Consider the following 21,586-nt stretch of genomic DNA (forward strand, 5'->3'; position numbering starts at 1 on the left):
ATTGAAGTTTCCCTTGTTGGTTCAATATACATTTCAGAGTTGTAATTTTCTGTCTGGTGAGCGCTGTCACTTACTGTTATATCTGAACAATCCAAGCTTGTATTCTCAATATTTTTTTCTATCATTATACTTAATTTCGTCCTATAATTTTACATTATGTTTTAATAAATTAATAAATTGTAATATAATTGTTATATATCTATATAATAAAAAAAAGTGGCCATTTCTCAGATAACGCAGTTTCTTGAAAACTGCTACTCAGATTTTCTTGAAATTCAACATAGATATTCAGTTTGAGCTCATAAGTATCAGTCTGAAGTCAAAAATGGCCTAGGTATTTTTTAACGATCACCAGGGAGTCAGAAGTGTAAATTCATTGGTTTATAAAAGAAAAATAAAGAGTGGCCAATTAAAGGTCAAATTATAATTTATAATTGCCATAGCAACAAAATAACAGTAACCAGTGGCGTAGCGAACTTTAAATCATATGGAAGCAAACAAATTATTTATGACCTACCCCACCCGACTCCAACTGATGTATACGATACTCATATGCTCAAATAGAGGGTTGGGGTAGCACCCAAAATAAAGTTCAAAGACTGACCGTGTGTGTGGGCTTTATGAGGTTATGACCCACCACCACCCCCTAGAAACCAGAAGCAATTGCTTCTGAAAAAAATGATTCGCTACGCCACTGACAGTAACAATTCATTTTTTTAGAAAAAATAAATCACCAATCTTTCTATAATAATAATATTAATCAACAATTTATTATTAAACATATAATATCACGATATATATGCTCAAAAAGAGGAAAACCGGAGATGATCAACTTACATAAAAAAACTCACGTAAAACAGTTATTATTTTATTATTTACTACGTCATTACCAGGCAACAGAAAAGTTAAGATAGATTTTGAACACCATACACCGAATATTAAAAACGAATTGATCAAAGTTTGAGTCATATGGAGTTGGAACATTTAACGGGAAACGAAGTGCACGGGATCAACTAGTAATATAATATAAAATAGATAATATTTTATATATATATATGTTATGTTATGTACTTTAGTACTTATGTCTTATATATAAATATATTATTCATGAGGTATGTATATTATAATATGCATACATCAGTCTTGTAAAGAATACTTTTATTTTGTATTCGGAACACCCGAGTACGTATTTGTATAAATGAGTATTAAAGTCTTCCGAATACGGATTTTAATATATTTAAAAAAATATATTCTGAATACATACCTATTCGAATACTCGATGAAATATTCAAATTTTTTTTTATAATATTGCTAATATTTATCAGTTTCATATTTCATTCAAAGATAACAACTATTGTTTATAACTTACAATGTGCAAATTTTTAATAGAAAAATTTGTTTTTTAACAAATATAAATTTTTTTTCGAGTTCAAAAAAATTATTCAGAATAAGTATTCCAATACATTTTTCAAAAAGTATTTAAAATAGTATTCGAACAAAAAAAAGAATTTGAATAAGTACATTTATTAGAATACGTTACAAGACTGGTATACATTAGGATGACCATATTAAGAAAATAAAAAAACGGGACATCTGAAACGTCTACCCCCCCCCCCCCCCCAAAAAAAAAAGAAAAATTCTTCCATATACATTAATAACACATATGCACACAACTGTAGAGAGTAAAAATACAAATCTAAGTCATATCACAAACAATTATTTTCTTATTACTTTACCGTTTTTGAGTAAATAATCTAAATATAATAAAAGTTTTTAAATATTCTCTCTGCACTATTACATTTGCCGCATTTACGTACTAAGCCTCGGCCAAATGGCCCCAAAGGGGCGGCCGCTGTACACTGCGGCAAATGTAATGGTGCTGAGAGGAGGGGACCCGCGTATGTCGTCGTCGTCGTCGTGGTCAAAATTATAGAATAATTTGAGCAAGCACCCAGTTCTTTTCCTCGCGCGATGACGCCATAATTGGGCGGCCATGTAAGATAATAAAATAATAAACATGTGATACAAACTATCAGTCTTTGGTTCGCAATGGCATCGGCCGGTTTAACTATATATACTGGTCTGTTGGGCCAGGCACCCGTGGTTGGAAGCAAAAATGCAGAAACCTATGAAAAAATTCATAATCAAGAGGCAGCATGCGATAATGGTGGTATCATGTGGTTTGGAAGTTCGTATACAGGACCGGGTAATAAGTTATATGACGCGAACAATAAGTTTATCGGATGTTCGTTGCCTAGGACTTAGGAGTCCTATAATATTCGTACCTAATAGGTGCAGTAAACTAGTGACGCGCGAACGTGCAAAAATCGTAAAATAGCGAAATTCATTAAGCTATAACTTCGAAACTAAGTCTGACGGCCAAATTCTGACTTCACCATCGTTCTCAGTATAGTTAACTACATAAGTCTAAAAAAAAAAAATTGCAAAAAAAAGGGTGTCCGGTAAAGTAACAAAATACCTTAATTTTATCCGGGGAATTTCCATTTCCAGAGCCTAAGTGTTTACCACATACAGTCATACAGATATAGTTTTACCTCATGTTTTCGTAGGGGACGAAGCATTTAAATTAACAAATACTATGATGAGACCGTATCCTCGAGAACAGTCAAAGACAGATATAACAAAAGCAATTTTTAACTACCTACTAAGTCGAGCTCGAAGAACTACTGAAAATACTTTTGGAATTCTGTGTCAGTCGTTCAGAGTATTTTTCACTCCAATCAATATTCTACCGGAAACAATTGATGATTTGGTGATGACGGCTTGTATTATTCATAACTTATTACGAGATGAGCGAACAAATTATTCGACTAATTTTTCTACTGAAAATGATGGAAATATGGAACTTCCGAAAAAATCATACCTTTTGATGCCATAGGAGGAAATTCGTCACATGAAACTTTTCGTATACCTACGTGAATCATTCAAAAATTATTTTAATAGTGGACCTGGATCAGTTAGTTGGCAGGAAAAACAAGTTACCAGGATAAATTAAGAACATTTCACATACAATTTGTAAAAAAATTTAATAATTTAAAAATGTACCTAATAATAAACTTAAATATTCAGTAGGTACTCAACATTATTTTATTTCTAACTACTAATTGTTTTGTTTTTTTTTTTATCACTTTTTCCGATGCTAAATGAAATTTCTTTCCAAACATTTTCCTTTATATTATTGTCTCTATAGTTCTTGTCACTTAACTTGTATAACACAGGGTGATCACGAATAAGTGCTATTAAGTGTTCATCGTTTTCTGGAGTGAATAATTTTGATTCCATGATGAATAAAAACTATATAATATAACAAATATATGAGAAAGTGTAGGTAATTGACAATAATATTTTAAGTATATAATATGTATTAATTAATCATAAATATAAAATAATATTAAATATGTATATTATATTTAATTATCTCCGTCTTACACACGCATGACATACCAAATTTTTGTTCCTTATTTTCAATAGTGTGCTGTTAGTTTTGATATTAGAGTGAATTGACCTATAATCAAACTTTTAGGTTAGAACATTAGCTGTGCTTAAGCAAGATATGGGTATGTGAAATATCAAAAATTAAAAATGCTCATATCTCGCGTGAAAATTAAAATATCGAATAAAAGCCAATGCTTAAGCACAGATAATATTATTATCTAAAAATTGTATAATATGTGAATTCACTCTAATATCAAAACTAACAGCACACTATTGAAATTAGTGAATGAAATTTTGCTATATCGTACGTGTGTAAGACAGAGACAACAAATGCATGGGTAGAATTCTCTTAAAATCATGTGAAAACTAGGCTCATACAACAGCTTAGTTAGTGAATAGCATGTAAAATTGTAAAATATAAATTACTTAGCTAATATTATAAAATATTAAACTAGTTAAATATAGACTTACATAGGTAATTGAATATCGGAATATTGGTTGGATTAGACGGCGTAACCTCTTCGTTTGACTTAACAAATCACAATGTCTTGTATTCACATATTTTATTTTATTTTGTAATAGTGTATATTATTTTGTGTTCACTAGTTAGTTCATTATTTATAAACGTAAAATCGTTTATTTTTAAAATTATTTGAAACCATTGCTTGAACAATTGGTACACCATTGCATATTTGACTATAATTATACTTATTATATATTATATTTCATATCGGAATAAAATGTATTTATAGACTTGTTTAAGAGTTCAATAATACCATTTTTATATTTGTTTCGAGTGGCCATTGATTTATAAATTATAATACCCTTACGCAGATAATATTAAAATCAAGAGTTACCGAGCTAGCTGATGATATTTTCCCACTATGTTAAACAAAAATAGTTGGATGGTTGAACAAGTTTCTGAATTTATAAACTGTTATATTATTAACAATTATTATATACGTGGCTGACTGATAAACGTAGAGCCTAAACTATGATAGGTAGATACCTGAAATTTTCATGGTACCCTAGTATCACCAAGTATGTAGATACAGGATTTTTTTAAACTTTTTCTGGCTGGGATCCTTAACTGTTCTCCTTGTCTATGTATCATTATTTCTAGACACAAACACCTAACATATATATACATAATTAATGATCAACCATGGACTGTAGGGATCAATAACTTTTTTGGAATCATCACCCTTATTTTTTTAATGTGCTCTTGTAATTTTCTTTTTTCATCCAGTGCGTGTCACGCAAATTTTGCCTTGCAGGCTACCGGGACGTGATTCATCAATCCCGCGCGTGAATTGTTAGAAAACACTATTATTGTTTTTCATACTTCATATTTTGCGCACTACGCATTCATGGACGCGTGATTGTAGGAAACCAAGGCTTAAAGCCTTTAACCTTTTATTGTATTTATATATTTGCAATTTGACTATTGCCAAATTGTTTAAGGAGGTCGCTTACCGACTTGCTTATTCCTAATTTTAACTATTCATATATAATGATATTTATGTGTTGTGAGTAAACGGATACTATCCGTTACAGTAACATTAAAACAAATAACCGTAGATACATGAAATTTTCACTGGTTGTTTATATTTCCATTTTCTATACATAATAACATTTTCAAAATATTTTGATTTGTTTTGAACTGTTTAAGGACATTTTCAGTTTCCAATTTTATTAGTTTTTTTTTCTACGAATGTCAATAAAACTTTATTTGTTGAGTAAAAATACTTAAAAATGTAATACATGGCTCCTACTATATTGTTACAATGACATTTAAAAAATATTAAAAATCCTTAGTCACAATTTTTTTTATTAGCATTTAAAGTTCAAAAATTGACAAAATATGTAAAATCACGGTAATTAGCAAATTATTTTGAGTTAAGAATTCGTAAAAATTTTTCTTTTTAAATCTAAAATTTGAAAATGTATTACAAGATTCAACATAATATTGTCTACTTTTATCAAAAAAAAAATATGTCAACAAGAAAGTCAAATTAAATTTTTATGAGCGTTTGAAGTTAACATTTTTACAAAACTTGATTTCTCTAGTAGCTATTTTCTTATTTTGTTGCAATTCAAAAACAAATAATTGTAGATATGTGAAAATTTCACTGAATGTTTATATTATCATTTTCTATACACCATAACATTGTGAAAATAATTTAACTCGTTTTGACCAGTTTTCATTTGTTTTAGTTTTTTTTTTATAATTATTAATAAAATGTTATTTATCGGGCCAAAAAGCGTGAACATTTAATTTAAGGTTTCTAATATACTGATACAATAGCAGTTGAAAAATATTAAAAATATATAGGCACTCATTTTTTCATAAGCATTTAAAGTTCGAATTTTGACAAAATTACCAAATGATTTTGTAGTTAAAAATGTTTAAAGGTACGTTTTCCCTGCGGCGTCTAGCGTCACTACTGGTCCGCGTCTAACGTAGCCGTTCCGTGGCGTCTGGGTCTGGCGCTGCAGGGAAATGGTACCTTAATATCTATAGCTTAGGACTGAAAATTTAATAGAAGGTTCCTTGTAAATAGGTATATAAATTACTTAATTCACAATAATATCATCAAACATCATACTTAGTAATATATCATAGTCTGTCATCGCTCAGAATCGTTTTTCGTATACAATGATATTATATCATTGAATTCAAATTTAACACCATCCATTAAGCTGCGGTCGCACAATGATAGTAAAACGCGATAGTTACTAACATGAAAGCTGCTATCAAGAGAGTGTCATCATGCGAACAGATCGATAGTGACCCCAGACCGTGATAGTAACTATCGCGTTTTACTATCATTGTGCGATCGCGGTAGTGAATCACTTGTAACCTACTGTACCAGCCAAGCAATACACACTAGCCCACATTTTTTTTTTTACTTTTTACAATATTATGATATTATTGGTGTAGTCGTAATTAGAATTAATTGATATACAATATATACCACGTAACATCTAAATAGTTTAGTCAAAGAGGATTTTTATTAACTGTAGAACTGCATAAAAATGTAGGCACGTCTTAATGCATATTTTTTCTTACATATCACCTTATTACCCTTTTTAAGAATGGCTAAACCAAAAACTATATTGTTCTTTATTTATTATTTGTAATATTTGCCTATTTATTAGAGCACATCACTTATAACTATTAATATTTGAGTACTATACACTTGATTAAAATATCAAATGTATAGTTAAGTGTTTGTATTATTTTTGTGTATGTTTATTGTTCCTCTTAGACCTTAGTCTTTTAAACAATCAGTACACTTGAAAATTTTAGGTTTAAAATAAGGCTAAAAATAAGGTAAGATATGGTCTCTACCAACTAAGAAGTTGGAGAAATTTATTATACAATTCAGACCGGTGTGAGAGTTTACATCTGAAATAACACTAAAAATACGAAAATAAAAATCTAAAAATTGAATATTATCACCATTATTTAAGTCAATACATAATCAAATCAATAATAACAAACTTATTTTATCTTAAACAATTTCTAAAAAAAATCTTTGTAAGGGACCAACAAAAAATAAGATGGTGCATTAAAATGTTTGCAATTTTTATATAGGCTTACATATAAATTATAAACCCAATGAATAAATAGTTATTATTATGTACAGAGTAATAATTATTAATATTGATATCTAATCAAATGCAAAACTGTATTAAATATTTGAAACTGAGATGGAAAATTGTTTGTGTGTAGACTTATCAGGTAATAAATTGTGCGCAACCAAAACTTCTATTGGCGTTTTATATAGCGCAAATGGCTTTGTTCACTTGTCGACCAATTAAAAATAGAAAACAAAATTAAAAAAATTCTCCTAGTTATATTGTTCTGGTAAGACATAAGAGATGTCGTCCCATGGATGACGATAAAGTCCTTGTTTTAATCTCTTTTGATCCATAAAATGGCCTAAAAATACAGAAAAAAATTGAATATTAATTGAAAATATATTTTAATACTTTTTGAGAGAAGGCCAGTCGATTGATTGTTTTCTCTCTCTGGCCACACAAAACATGTAGCACGACAAAACGCAATCAGGTAAAATCATTTGGTTTTTTTTTTTTAGGTGGGGAGAGGGGGAGTTAGTTATTTTAAAGTAATTCATTAATGATTACAAAAATTATAGAGATCAATATTTTTAAGCGTATGACATATCAATTTGTCTAAATATTGTTTCAAAACAATTTAATATCAGTTTAAATATTTATTTATTTTTTTTTTATTTTTAAAATCTTAGGTATATTAAGTTAATTAATAATAAAATATAAAATCACTATGTTAAACCTTCAAAAATATTATTGTCTACAATTTTTGGAATAGGTGATTTTCCTTCAAGCTTATCCAGAAATCGTAAAAAAATTTTACATGAATACGTTTTATTTATGTTGAGCGTTAGTGTGAAAGAAAAAACAAATATTGAACTAACACCTTCTTAAAATATCATTCATAATATAGTATACTACTAACCAATAAATCCAATACTTCTTCCAAGTACAAACAAACTGTTGATTGAGCCCATATCAATGTACTCTTGGGCTTCTTCACGTGTGAAACTTCCACTATGTCTCAACAAGTCACAGAATGATACAGCTATACATCCATCAACATTCAATATCAGATTGGGCTTTTTAGATGTGGTGATTTTTTCAACTTCTAAAGCATAGTTCAATAATGGTGTGGCTGGAAAGTTTTCCAAAACAAACTCTTTTATTATCTTTACTCTCATGTCAGGATTGTTGATCTAAAAAAAAATTATCCACGATTAATGTCAACATTTATATTTATTAGAAAAATTAATGACTTACGGATTTTACACGATGACCAATTCCCATGATGAGTGATCCCTTCTTACGCATTTGATTCACAAATTCCATTGGAATCAATCCAGAGTCATATGCTTCAGTAAATTGTTTAGCTGCTCCATCCAATGCACCACCAAATCTGTCTCCAATTGTCAACAATCCAGAAACCAGAGATGAAACTAAATCTTTACCAGCTCTTGCGCAGACAATAGTATTGTGTGCGCCAGATACAGCAGGCCCGTGATCAGCAGTTACCATAAGACACATTTCAAAGAATTTGCACACATATGGTGGTAAAGAACGTTGGAACCATAAAAGCGATATAACTCCTCCAATACCCATATCTGCCTTTAGAACATCACTGATTGGCATACCAGCATACAATAACTCTTGTCCACGTTCATCACAAATACTAGTCATAAATGAAGCTGGTTTACGGATAAGGCCAAGTTCACGTGCCCAAGAGTAGTCCATGGGAACAGTTGGTGGTGGTAATTCAGCTTGAGGAATGATAACGCCTTCTTTCACCAATTTCTTGTAAACATCATGAATAATATCACCCAAAAAGTCAAATGAAGTTGGTACAAAAGCACCAGCCTCTCGAAGGCTAGCATTTTTGGTAGTAGCAGTTTCTTGATCTGAGTTGGCACAAGAACCAGCATGACCAAATTGAACCTCAGACGTAAACATACCTGGTAAAATTAAATATTGTTTTTAAATATTTTTTTATTTTTTAGTCTAATAATTATACGCATACAAGACGTGGTCAAGCAACCAAGGAGAATAAGAAAAGTACAGGGTTTTGAAAGAAAAATACTGAAAATATATGGACTGGTATAAAGTAATGACCATGAAAGCTTGTAACTGTATAAGTTAGGTGTATGGTAGTTTTTAGTCAGAAAAAGGTTGGTATGGGCAAGACACGTATCACAAGGATAAGGCCTACCTACTCATAAAGAAAGTCATGGAAAACAAATTAATGGAGAAATTATAAAGAGGAAAACATCGGCAAAGATGGCATGATGCAGTAGACAAAGATCTAGAAAATTAATATATTGCAGAAAGTGGAAGTGGTATCTAATAGAGAGAAGAGAAAGATAGTAGATAATAATAGATATGACGATGGTCCTTAATGGTTCGTTTTAAGACTATGAAGAAGTGTACTTACTGGCACAAGTTCCAATACACCAGGCGACAAGTGGTTTTGTGATTTTCTTTTGAGTTAAGGCTTCACAAACCTCATATTCTTCAGTTCCTCCAACTTCACCCAGAAGTACTATCATTTTAATTTCTGGGTCTGCTTGGTATCGCATGATATGATCCATAAATGTAGTGCCTGGATAACGGTCACCACCAATAGCTACTCCTTCATAAACACCATCAGTTGTTCTCGAGATTATGTTATTTAACTCATTAGACATACCACCAGATCGAGAAACATATGCAACACTATAAACAAAATTTAAACATAATTATTAATGTGGTTCACATAATTTTTATAATTATTAAGAATTGCTGTACAAGTTGAAATATTACCTTCCCGCTCTATATAATTTGGAATGTAAAATATTGTCCATCATACCACCAGTGTTACCAATCTTAAAACCACCAGGTTTTAATCCACCAACAGTGGCAGGTCCAATAACCGTAACTTTCTTTTCATTAGCCAACAATATTAATTTTCTTGTCATATTTTCAGGAATGCCCTCAGCAATAATAGCAATAGTTCTGATCTATACAATTTGCATTAATATTAAATTATGTAAAGATAGTAAAATCATAGACCGTTTCAGTCTTACTTGAGGATAATTAAGAGTTTCAATTGTACTGTCATAAGCAGATCGCAGAGATGCAAAATTTACTAAGACATCAGCATTTTGATGCTTCAACATGGCATCTTCCATTCTTTTATACACTAGAAATAAAAAAAAAAATAGTTTGATTAGATATTTCAAATGAATATATAGGTATCACTTACCAGGAATTAAAACTTCTTTATGACCCCAATAAAATTTCAATTTATGATCACCAGTGAATGGATATACAAGGCACGCAACTGACGGTTCATGTCTTCGACAAACAAAATCAAAATCAAGCATACTCTGGAAAATAAAATAGGTTGATCATATTTTAATTAGTTAAAACTTATTTCTAACAAGACAGCGCATTACAAAATGAACAAAAACAAAATATGATAGTTATCATTTACCTGTACAGCTCTAGTTTGCATTCCCCAAACAATAGCTCTGGTATTGCTTCCAAACAAAGGTTTAACGGAAGGGGCCGTTGAAGTTATCTTAGGTCGTACAGTTGATGTTACTGTTGGACTTGTGGCACCACTTTTAGAACCATCAACAACTTCTTGTTGCGCATTCACAGAATTTGAGTCCTAAACAATTTTTTTTTTAATACTAACAATTAATTTGATTGTATGTTAAGTGTATTATCTTACCTGTCCACCAGGCAAGAGAAAATTGGCCGTTACAGATTCTTGTTCAGTTTCCTTTGGTATTGGTTTTTTACCCAGAGCATACCCAACAATAGCTGTCATGTGGGTCTCTGGTCCAAATACATAAATGGGAATACGTAAAGTCTTTCCTACTTCCCTTATAATTCTAAGACCTTCTTGGTAATTGGGACCAGCACGACGAACGTATATTGTGATATTGTGATCTAAAATTTTTGTCTGGTATTCTGTCAAAGCTGTGACAATACCTTTGAATGTTGCCGCTACATTGGTGAAATTGGCAATACCACCTCCAGTAATTAAAACTTTGCCATCGGGATGTTTTTCTTGAGTCATTAAACTCAAAATAGTTTTTGCATACTCATAAGTTTGTTGTTCTGATGGAGCACCACTGTATTCTCCATAATTGGCTAATTCACTAGCACCACCATAATCACAAATAGTATCAGCATAAATAACAGAAGCGCCACCGCCAGCAACCATTGTCCAGATACGTCCTTTTTTATTTAAAATTGTTAACTAAATAAAATGAAAAACAATTTGAAATTATTTGAAAAATCCTTATAAGTTGAAATGAATATAACAAAAAATACTAAATACTAAAAGTTTTTTTTTTATGATTTACTTTAAGTGAAGCTCCACTTTTAGCATCTAAATCTGCAATGTATGCTTCTTCTGGGAAAGCATCCCGTCCAAATGGTGGTGGGTATTCAATTTCACCCCAAGATGCACGACAAATGAAATCAGCAGTAGAATCAATTTTTGCAGCCAAATCCAAGATGTATATAGCACTATCTGTTACTACTAATGGGTTGATTTCCAAATATGTGAAGTACAGGTTGACATACATTTTGTATAAAGCAACTATAAATGTTGCAATGGTTCTAAAATAAATTAATTTTTATGAATTATAAAAATGTATTAGTTGTTATTTTACAATAATTTTACTTTTGTTTGGCTGGGCTGACTTTGGTCAATAGCTTTTCCAAGATTTGTTCCTCAGTTACACTTTGTCCAATTGGTACTTCAAGTTTTAATGCTTTAGCATCAACATCTCCAATGTCTACACCACCTTCATGATGGAAGAGAATTGTATCAGCATGACGATGAGAGTAGATGCATACATATGCTTCTTCTTCCTACACATAAAAATTCTTTAGAGATATTAATTTGTTTTAAACAAACAAACATAAATTATACACACATCTTTGTGAGGAATGAATGGTTCGATGATAAAATTCTTCAATTTTCCATTGGCCCGACCAATTTGTTGGTCTTTTCCCAAACGCTCTAGAATCCATTGTTTAGCTCCAGAATAGTCAGTTTTTACTTTGATCAAGCCTAATTTACCACGACGTTTGATCAATTGATCAGGTTTTGCAACTAAGCTCTGAAAATTAAAAATGTTTATGAAATATCATAAATATTAATTAAAAATAAAATATTTAAAATGAGTACTTCAGCTTTAAGCCATGGGTTATCCAGCACGAGGTCTTCCCATTTTGTGTTTTCATTAACTGAAGCAAACCGACATTTCACGGCAGATGTTAATGGAGCTAAATTTCTGTTTATGATATCTTTTCCGGTCGCCTCACTTATTGCTTTGGCTGACATTATGAATCAACTGAAATAATATAAAATTTAGGTAATAAGTAAATTACATAAATAATCATAATAATATTATAACATGTTTACACATTTTATTTATTTATTATAAAGTTTTCAATTGTATTCATTAACCATTAGATTTTTTGAAAAAAAAAAAATAGAAATAGAAACATCCATAATAAATTTTTTTTTTCAAATTTTAAGTGCAATATATAATCTGTATTGTTTCATGAAATATGAATATAATAAAACGCCGAAAGCAATCTTGGGCATAGACAAGTTAAAAAATTAATTTTAAATTTCAAGTAATTCTTGCAAAAAATACAAAAAAAAAGGTGAGTAAGTGGATGTCTCTCTGCTGTACAGTAGGTTACTGTATAATAGATGGTATTAAATTTGAATTCAATGATATAATATCATTGTATAGGTACGAAAAATGATTCTGAGCGGAGACAGTTTGTCAGTGTTGGTATTTTAAATTATATTTATATTATTATTATTTACTATTAATATATGTTAGCCAGTAAGTTGAATAATTGATATTATAAAATTATAACAAAACAACTAAAATCGTTAATCTTGGTTATTTAATAATATGTAATTTCGTCCAAATTTGAACATAAAATAATAAAAAAAAAAAAACTGAGTTTTCATATTTTTTTGTTACAGAATAACCTACTCACGTGGAACCTTGTTCTAAATTTTCAATCCTTAGTTATTTAAGTTGAACATTTAATACATTTTTAACAACAAATTCATTTTTTAGTTTTATATTTGATAAATGTTGTCAAAAATCAAACTTTATAAACATATACAAAAAAAAAATCGTGCCTGTTTATTTTTATTATTTTTCAGCCTTGTATTAATTGTTTACGCTTTTTTACCCAACAAAATCAATTTTATTCACATTTATAGAAAAAAAAAACTAAAAAATTGAAAATTGAAAATGTCCATAAACAGTTCGAAAAAAGTCAACATATTTTCAAAATCTTGTGGTGTATAAGATTAAACATTTAGTAAAAATGTCATATATCCACAGTAATTTTTTTTAGTTATACCAAAAACCAAAATCGATTTGTCCAAATTATTGTTTTCTCTTTAATCAGGTAATATGAATTATGATGAATTTTTATCTCAAAATAATTCGCACATTTTCGTGATTTTTACGTATTTTATAAAGATTTTAACTTTAATTGCTTATAAAAAAAATTTTATCATTTTTTTTTTTTCAAATATCATTGTAACAATATTTTAGGAGCCTTGTATTGAATAATATGTTAAATAAATGATTTTTTACCCAAAAAATACAATTTTATTGATGTTCATAGAAAAAAATTAAAAAAATTGGAAATTGATAATGTCCATAAACAGTTCGAAAAAAGTCAACATATTTTGAAAATTTTGTGGTGTATAGGATATAAACATTTAGTAAAAAAATCATATATCTACGGCCATTTTTTTAAATTACACTAAAAACCAAAATTGATTTGTCAAAATTAAGATTTTTCATTTTTTTTTGTTTTTCACGACGTTTTGAAAACGATTAGGAATTTTTTAGTTTTGACTCCTCAAAGTAGCAACTAGATTCACATTTCTATCAGAAAAGATACCGTTGAAGAAAATCTAAGCATTTTTACTGTCTTTAAAGGTGATGACAGATGCATAAAAAAAAAAATAGAAAAAATATATCAATGTGAAATTAATACATTCATCGTTCCAATCAGAATCTAAAATTAAGGACGTTGGATGCGGCGATTTGCTGTCCTTGTCTAACGCACGTGGAACGTAGAAATAACGACACCTAATCGACTGACAAAAATTAAGGTACTTCTAATTGTTCGATTTAAAAAATGTAAACATGTTTGATGAATCGGTATACAAGTTTACTTTGCATCGGTGGAAGCATATTTTTCATTATTTTTAATATTTTTAGTATTAAAAATTGACAAATTTATAAAATTTAAAATATTTATTCTCATCTAAATATTGTTGCAATTAAAAAAGAACTTCCACCGATGCAAAGTAAATTTGTATACCAATTCAAACAGCTTTTCATTTTTTAAATTGAACAACTAGAAGTAGTTACCTTAATTTTTGTCAATCGTTTAGATCGTTATTCTAATGTTCAAGGTTTGTGTTAGACAAAGACAGAAAATCACCGCATCCAACGCCCTTAAGGATAAACCGAAAGTTTTAAGCAAAATCGGTTTTGCACAAAATTCATGAAAAATGTCCACAAAAATGAACGTTAGATACGTGACATTTTCACTTAATATTAATTATATTAATATTTTCTAAACACCATAAAATTATTTTTACTTTTATTGAGCTATTTATAGGTATATGAAATTGTCGATTACTATTAGTTTATTTTAAATTAATGTCAAGAAAAATTTAATACAAGTTTCATCATCAGTGATTGTTGGTGGAAATTAAAAATATCACAATATTTTTTTATGAGCATCTGAAGGAATTTTGACAAAATTAATAAAAATCACAAAACTGCAAATTATTTTGAGTAAGAAATTCATGAAAATTTTTTTTTTTTTTTTTCTAAGATTTGAAAAAGTAATACAAGATTCCTCATCAGTTTGTCTACCGAAAAGTAAAATAAAATTTTTATGACCATTTAAAATTTAGAATGAGGTTCCACGTAAGTAATTCATTTTGTAACACAAAAACTAAAAAAAATATGTAACCACAATTTTTTTATCGCTGTTTTAAGATCAAATTTGGACGAAATTGGATATTTAAATGAAGAATAATAATTTTAGCTATTTTGTTGCAATTTAAGAATATTATAATATGCTCAATATAGGCTGACTGTCTCCGGTCAGAATCATTTTTCGTATACAATGATAATATTATTACTTAATTGAAATTAAACACCATCCATTACAATAACCCACTTGCAGGGTTGTTATATTTAAAACACAATATTTTAAACTACTTGTTTTAATACATAAATTTAAAACATTTGTTTTAAACGTTTTGTTAATTGTTTAAACAGTGTAAAATCCAAGTGAATTTCGTGTTTTTTTTTTGTTTTGAACAGTTTTTTTTAAAACAAATTGTTTGAGTTTTAAACTACATATTGAAATATACTGTTTAAAAATACACCAAATCTGCCCACTTGTACACTACTGTACAGCAGAGCGGTCCACCTTTTACGATTGATTTTCTTATAACAGATCACGACACCAAGTGTGCTTTAAGTTCGTAGGAGAATAAAACCGATACCTATAGTAATATAAGTCAAATTTTTAATTGATATAAGTAAAGTTAAATAACATTTTTTTTTTAAAACATTAAATATTTAAACAAAAAATGACTGATCAATTTATAAGTAACTATTGAGCAATTTATTCTATCAATTTTTATAGTATTAAAAAAATATAGGCGTACATAAAAAATGTAGATAACACAGGGGTCATTAAAGGTCAACTTCACTTATAAGTAAACTTGAACGACCTTAAATATTATATATTGTTCTTAAAAATATATATCAGACTTCTATATAATATATAAGATCCATATTAGGAATAAATTAATAAAATCAGTTTTCATTATTAAAAAATATAATATGATCTGTTAGGCAAGAGCGAATATCAACAATTGTTATTCGTCATTGATTCTTAATATTTATTTTATATCCCATTATTCTAATATTATATTTTGAATTTATACATCAAATTAGATAATGACTTTGTAGTTTGAAACAAGGATAAATCATGCATGACGTAAAAGTATATTGCACAAATTAATGAACATAATATATTAGATTATTCTAAATATATCAATTTAATGCATGCTTAATTGATTAATTAACAACTCGTTAAAAATAATATGAATAGAACGCGCCTTTAAAATAAATATTAAAACAAAATTTTCCATGATTTTCTATTATTCATTAATATATTTCATATACTCTCTCAAATAAATGGATAAACAATTTATGTACTGATACAATAATGTATAAAGTAAAGTATTATATGACATTTTTGTTTAAGTAATTATTGTATAGTTACAATATATATATATATATAAATACATTGTATAGTTACAATATATATATATATATATAAATACATTCAGATACAGATAATATTTTTTTGTTTACTTAATTTATTTAAGTACTTATAATAATATATAATTTGCCTTACTTTGGTAATGAGAAATCAAATCATTAAAAAAATTATTACATTTTCTTATTAAAGATTTAATCAATAAAACATTTTTGTTAGAATTTTATATTTTAGAAATAAATTATAGGTTTCACCCAAATAAGAATCACTTTGGGACCAGCATAGAGTAAGCATTATAACCGAATGAACCTTTAAGCAAAATGGGGAAAGAAACAAATTTTCTTTTTAAATTAATCATTAACTTTGTTAATGATTAATATTTTAACGATATATGCAATAAATGTGAAATGCTATAAGATTGTCGTACATATATAATACATATATAATATATAATACATAATATATAATATATAATACATAATATATAATACATGAACTCAAACCACTATAACACAAATAACATATTTTTTAAACTAAATATCCCTATATAACATTTTTTTTTATCAAAAATGATTACATTTTATAACGATAATTTTGTTTGCGAAATATGAGTTTTACAACCAAAGTGGAGTCAGATTCAGATTCGGTCTTATAACTGACTTTTTTCAATGTAATTGGATATTTCAGTACCGTTTCATGCTATAAGCGACTGAACCTTATAAGAGGACGTCTAGTGTACTTTCATAATTTGAAATTAAATTGTTTTATTAGAGATGTCATAGATAAATATAGTAGAAACTATTTGTTTTTATTAAACCTATGATTATATTATGCTTTGAGCTATTTAATAAATATGAATATTTGCTGTCATAATTTTTAAAACTAACAATTTGTAAAAAATTAATATGTTAAACTAAAATTTAAAATATAATAGGTGATCCCTCAAGTCAGACGATTTCTACAATGGCGGTCCTCCCTCTTCACGTGATTTTCATGTTGTTATTTTAATCTTATAAGTTATGAAATTAACTTAATGTATATCAAAGACAAATATTACAGATAGTAAATATACTATTTTGTTTAAATAAATTTAAAAAATATATTATATATGATAATGATGAAAAACGAAGCCGTCATCGATGCCATTAATTTTCAAGACAATATTATCAACAAACAATTATAGGTAATAAACAAAACGTCAATATTGTAGATATCTAATTGGTATTCAACTGGAATGTTTAGTGATTGTAATCAGTTATTACTTTAAGTTTTAGTTCTTGGAGGGTGGGCCTACTTAGGGCATGACTTAGACCTTAAATCCATAGTTCACTAATCTTGAAAGCACTGGTATTTTTTGCTTCTCGATATTAATTACATTTTTTACATGACTACTCCGATATGATAAATATTTTCCAAAAATCCACAGAAAATTAGGATGGGTACCCATTAATTTTCATACCAACTTATAATAAAAAAAAAAAAATATATATATATTAAACATTAATCGTAAGTATCAAACAAACTAAACGTTGTACAATTCAAATAATATATCTAAATCAGGAAAAAAAACGTATAAAAAGTGAATTACCGTCAGTATAGTGTTTATGTTGATAATGGGCCGATTCTGATCAGCGAAATCGTTAAAATATATTGACTGTGTTATTATGAAATCACGGTATTTAGTTAATAATTACGATTCACGACTAAGCCAGAGGCGAACAGTGAACACCGTCGATAGCGCGAACACAACTGACACGATCGGAGAAAGTTATTAAGCTCGCCCTTTCTTACGTGACCAAGGTCGCAACAATATCCAAAGCAATATTATAACCTATTGACTTAGACCGGTATAGATAATAATGATTAAAGACTGAGAAGCCTGTTTTGTTGGGTTAATTGATCGTAAAAAACAGTAGATAGCAAATCTTCGAGTAAATATTAAAACATTTATATTCAAATCAAAATGTCCTTAAAATACGATTGTACAAAATAATTATTTAAGTTCCGTTATTTGTATACACTCAGATTCCTGAACTTCAGACTCCTGAAATAAAAAAGGATTTTAATAAGAATGAAACGGGACCTAAGTATTAGTAATATTTCCTACTTGGAATGAAAAAATGTGATACACGACATTCGACAGGACAGTAATTAGTAATTACAAATTAGTAATATTATGTACTTCAAAGTTAAAAATACATTTTATCTATAAGAATATTCATATTATACTATTACAGAATTCGTATGTAAAAAATATATACTAAAATTGTATAATAATGAACAAAGTTGTATTTCCGACTTTCTACCGACGTTTTTAGATTTCTAGATTGACGAAGATATTTTTTTTTTATTTATATTAATGTATACGATTTGAATGTATGAGCAACTTTTTAATTTTTATGTGCCTACGAATATGATATAGCTATTTATTTTATTCAAACTAGGTGCCGTAGCTAGTATCTACCTAATTAGTTTCAATAATAGTATTAATAGTTTATCATACATGTGTAGTATACAGTAAACGATAAAAACACGGACGTGAGAATGTGAGATCAAAATAACACAATTTTAATATCTATTGAAACAAAAATCAATGTTTTTAATGATAGGTATACATTAGCATTTATACCAATTTGAAAAAATATTTAAAATTTGCTATTAAAATGTATGGATATAAGCTATACTAATTATGTATCCAAAACATAAACGAAGGAAATTAATTAAAAAATAACAGTACCTACTTCCTTAGTCATAATTAATTAAATATTTTACTCAAACAAAACTTCCCTAAAACTGTTAAATTTTTAATCTTTAACTGTTTTGTATTTGAGATGCTGGATGTGTTGCGTATTTATTTATATAGTAAAATAAGTACAAAGGCCAACTACCACTAAGACTCAGTTGCTTGCAATTAATAGCTGAAGGTTGTCATCATAACACTAATTTAGACTAGAATTTATATAAAACATTATAGGTAGTATATAAGTAATACCTATATCGACGAATACAAGTATATAAATGTAGGTATATTATTTCGTATCATCCAACCAAATTTTGAGCCAGTACAAAACTAGTCGTGTCATAATATGTAGTATTACAAGTTTTTCCACAAGTAAGAATCTGGTTGGACTAACTTATAAATAAGCAGGAAACTAATAACGCGCATGTACTAGATACTTTTCTTTCGACCTTGTTGAAAAACAAGGTCATATTTTTCATAAAAGTTATTGAAATACGAAATTTATAAAATGGCTTTTTGCGTTTAGAAGAAACGTAATTAACTAAGAACATGAATACCACGCTATATATTATTTGTAAATACCTATCCCACATACTTCACGTAGATATTTTAAAAATATTTCACATTTATTATATATTATTTGCATTAAAAACAGGATATAAAATTTCTATATATTTTCAATATGAACAGTTTATTTACAACTTATTTAAAGCTGTTTTGGTAAAATTAAGTAAGGTAACTAAATAAAATAAATATCCAATAAATTTATTTTTAATTACATTATACATTCTTACCAATTAAAGACACAATATATTATCACAAAATTGAATTATTCTCTGCTTAGGCAATACAATAATGGATACCCATTTAATAAAGAATTGTTATTAAAGTTAATTTACCGATTTCACTAAGTTATAAATTATACAACGATAAAAGTGAAAGTAAAACGTGTCAACATGATAAAGTAAACAATATGATGTAAGGACATGGACAAAACACGGATTAACGAATTATTTATTTACGTATCATATTTGTCTCAATACAATTTATTACTGATATCGAATAATACTAATGAACAGGAATACAATTAACGCTAACAGACTGATAACAGATTTTATTACCAGGCGAATTTGGCTGGTTAACCTTAACCGGACATTGTAAGAACGGTCCTAAGTATATGAGTATTTCATGCGAAAAGTTAACAAATGTATTTATACTGAATCAATAATAAGGTCAACATACATCAACGAGTACAATTATTGTACAAACATACCATTGATGTTACTATAGTTTCACCTTCCTATTCAAAACTCAAAATCATTAAACTGTATTATAATAATATATAATAAACAATAAGTTATAAGTAATAACCAATTCAAAAATACATAAATATCTAATTAGTCGACTGCAAAAAAAAGTTTATTTAATTTTAAATGTTGATGTGTTTAAAGTACAAGTGTGAGAAATAGATACTAAAGTTACTCCAAGGACTCCTTGACATTGATAAACCCTAACCCTGCTGGTATCATCAGTCCATCAATTCGTATTTATAATGTATAGACGCATTACTGTCTGACGTATTATTGATATTAAACCCAATAGTTAAATTATTTACGAACCACAAGGTACGACGTGTGTAACATTTGTTGTAGTGTATAATACATGTGGTGTAATTTGACTACGGTCGACTTTTTTCCCATATTACAATATTATAAATAGTAAACCAGTTCATATTATGTATGTCTTGTTGTAGCAATAATAAGAAGTAATAACCAAATCAATTTGTATACAATGGAATAAAAATAGTATTGTAATTTGTAATTAATTTAATACTTTAAATCAAACACTGATACAAAAGTATATTTAAGTTGATGATTATTAGGTAGGTACTTCTTATTAATAAAATATAAATCAATTAAATTTTAATATAAGCTACAAGTATCTACAATTATAATTATAATTACAAATTTCAACAAATAATTATTCTAATATTCCTAATTAATATTTTATATTTATAAAAATTATCATTTTTTACTAACATATTATTACAAAGCTAGGTAATTACTATTGGATATGTACACATATAAAATATGATATAGATTAACATATTTGATACAATACTAAATACATTAATAGCCAATAAGAGATAACAATACAGTTTTGTTAAAAATGATGACATAAACTATCATCAGGATTCTAGAAACTCCGAATTTAGGGTATTCAAAAGTTATTAACATCCTATACACTCATGAGGAACTTTGATACCTAATCTCCTAATTGGATATTTAGCTAAATAAAATCAATCTTCACGTAATAATAAAATGCAAATTGTATTAAGCTGTCTAAGACAGCCTGTCTAAAATAAATTAAAACTTATAATAATATTGAATTATTATATCAAAAACTTGATCAGCATTTTAAGAGGACGTGATACACGCATGTGTTGTC

General features: G+C 28.1%; 1 protein-coding gene across 2 annotated transcripts in view; it reads right to left on the reverse strand.

The window, feature by feature from the left end:
* Nucleotides 1-6,789: 6,789 nt before the first annotated feature.
* Atpcl (ATP citrate lyase) overlaps nucleotides 6,790-21,586 on the reverse strand; it is a 23,934-nt gene continuing 9,137 nt past the window's right edge. The window contains exons 1-14 of one of the 2 annotated variants that reach the window (XM_008181261.3): nucleotides 17,987-18,161; nucleotides 12,224-12,389; nucleotides 11,970-12,155; nucleotides 11,714-11,904; nucleotides 11,391-11,649; nucleotides 10,751-11,284; nucleotides 10,508-10,687; nucleotides 10,277-10,400; nucleotides 10,098-10,213; nucleotides 9,835-10,031; nucleotides 9,467-9,747; nucleotides 8,302-8,990; nucleotides 7,964-8,237; nucleotides 6,790-7,405 (exon numbers count right to left, since the gene is read on the reverse strand). In XM_008181261.3, coding sequence (XP_008179483.1) covers nucleotides 7,314-7,405; nucleotides 7,964-8,237; nucleotides 8,302-8,990; nucleotides 9,467-9,747; nucleotides 9,835-10,031; nucleotides 10,098-10,213; nucleotides 10,277-10,400; nucleotides 10,508-10,687; nucleotides 10,751-11,284; nucleotides 11,391-11,649; nucleotides 11,714-11,904; nucleotides 11,970-12,155; nucleotides 12,224-12,379 — 3,279 coding nt within the window. In that variant the 5' untranslated portion in view covers nucleotides 12,380-12,389; nucleotides 17,987-18,161 and the 3' untranslated portion in view covers nucleotides 6,790-7,313. 2 annotated transcript variants of the gene reach the window in all.

Source organism: Acyrthosiphon pisum, chromosome A2, assembly GCF_005508785.2.
Source record: "Acyrthosiphon pisum isolate AL4f chromosome A2, pea_aphid_22Mar2018_4r6ur, whole genome shotgun sequence".
NCBI classification, from domain to species: domain Eukaryota; kingdom Metazoa; phylum Arthropoda; class Insecta; order Hemiptera; family Aphididae; genus Acyrthosiphon; species Acyrthosiphon pisum.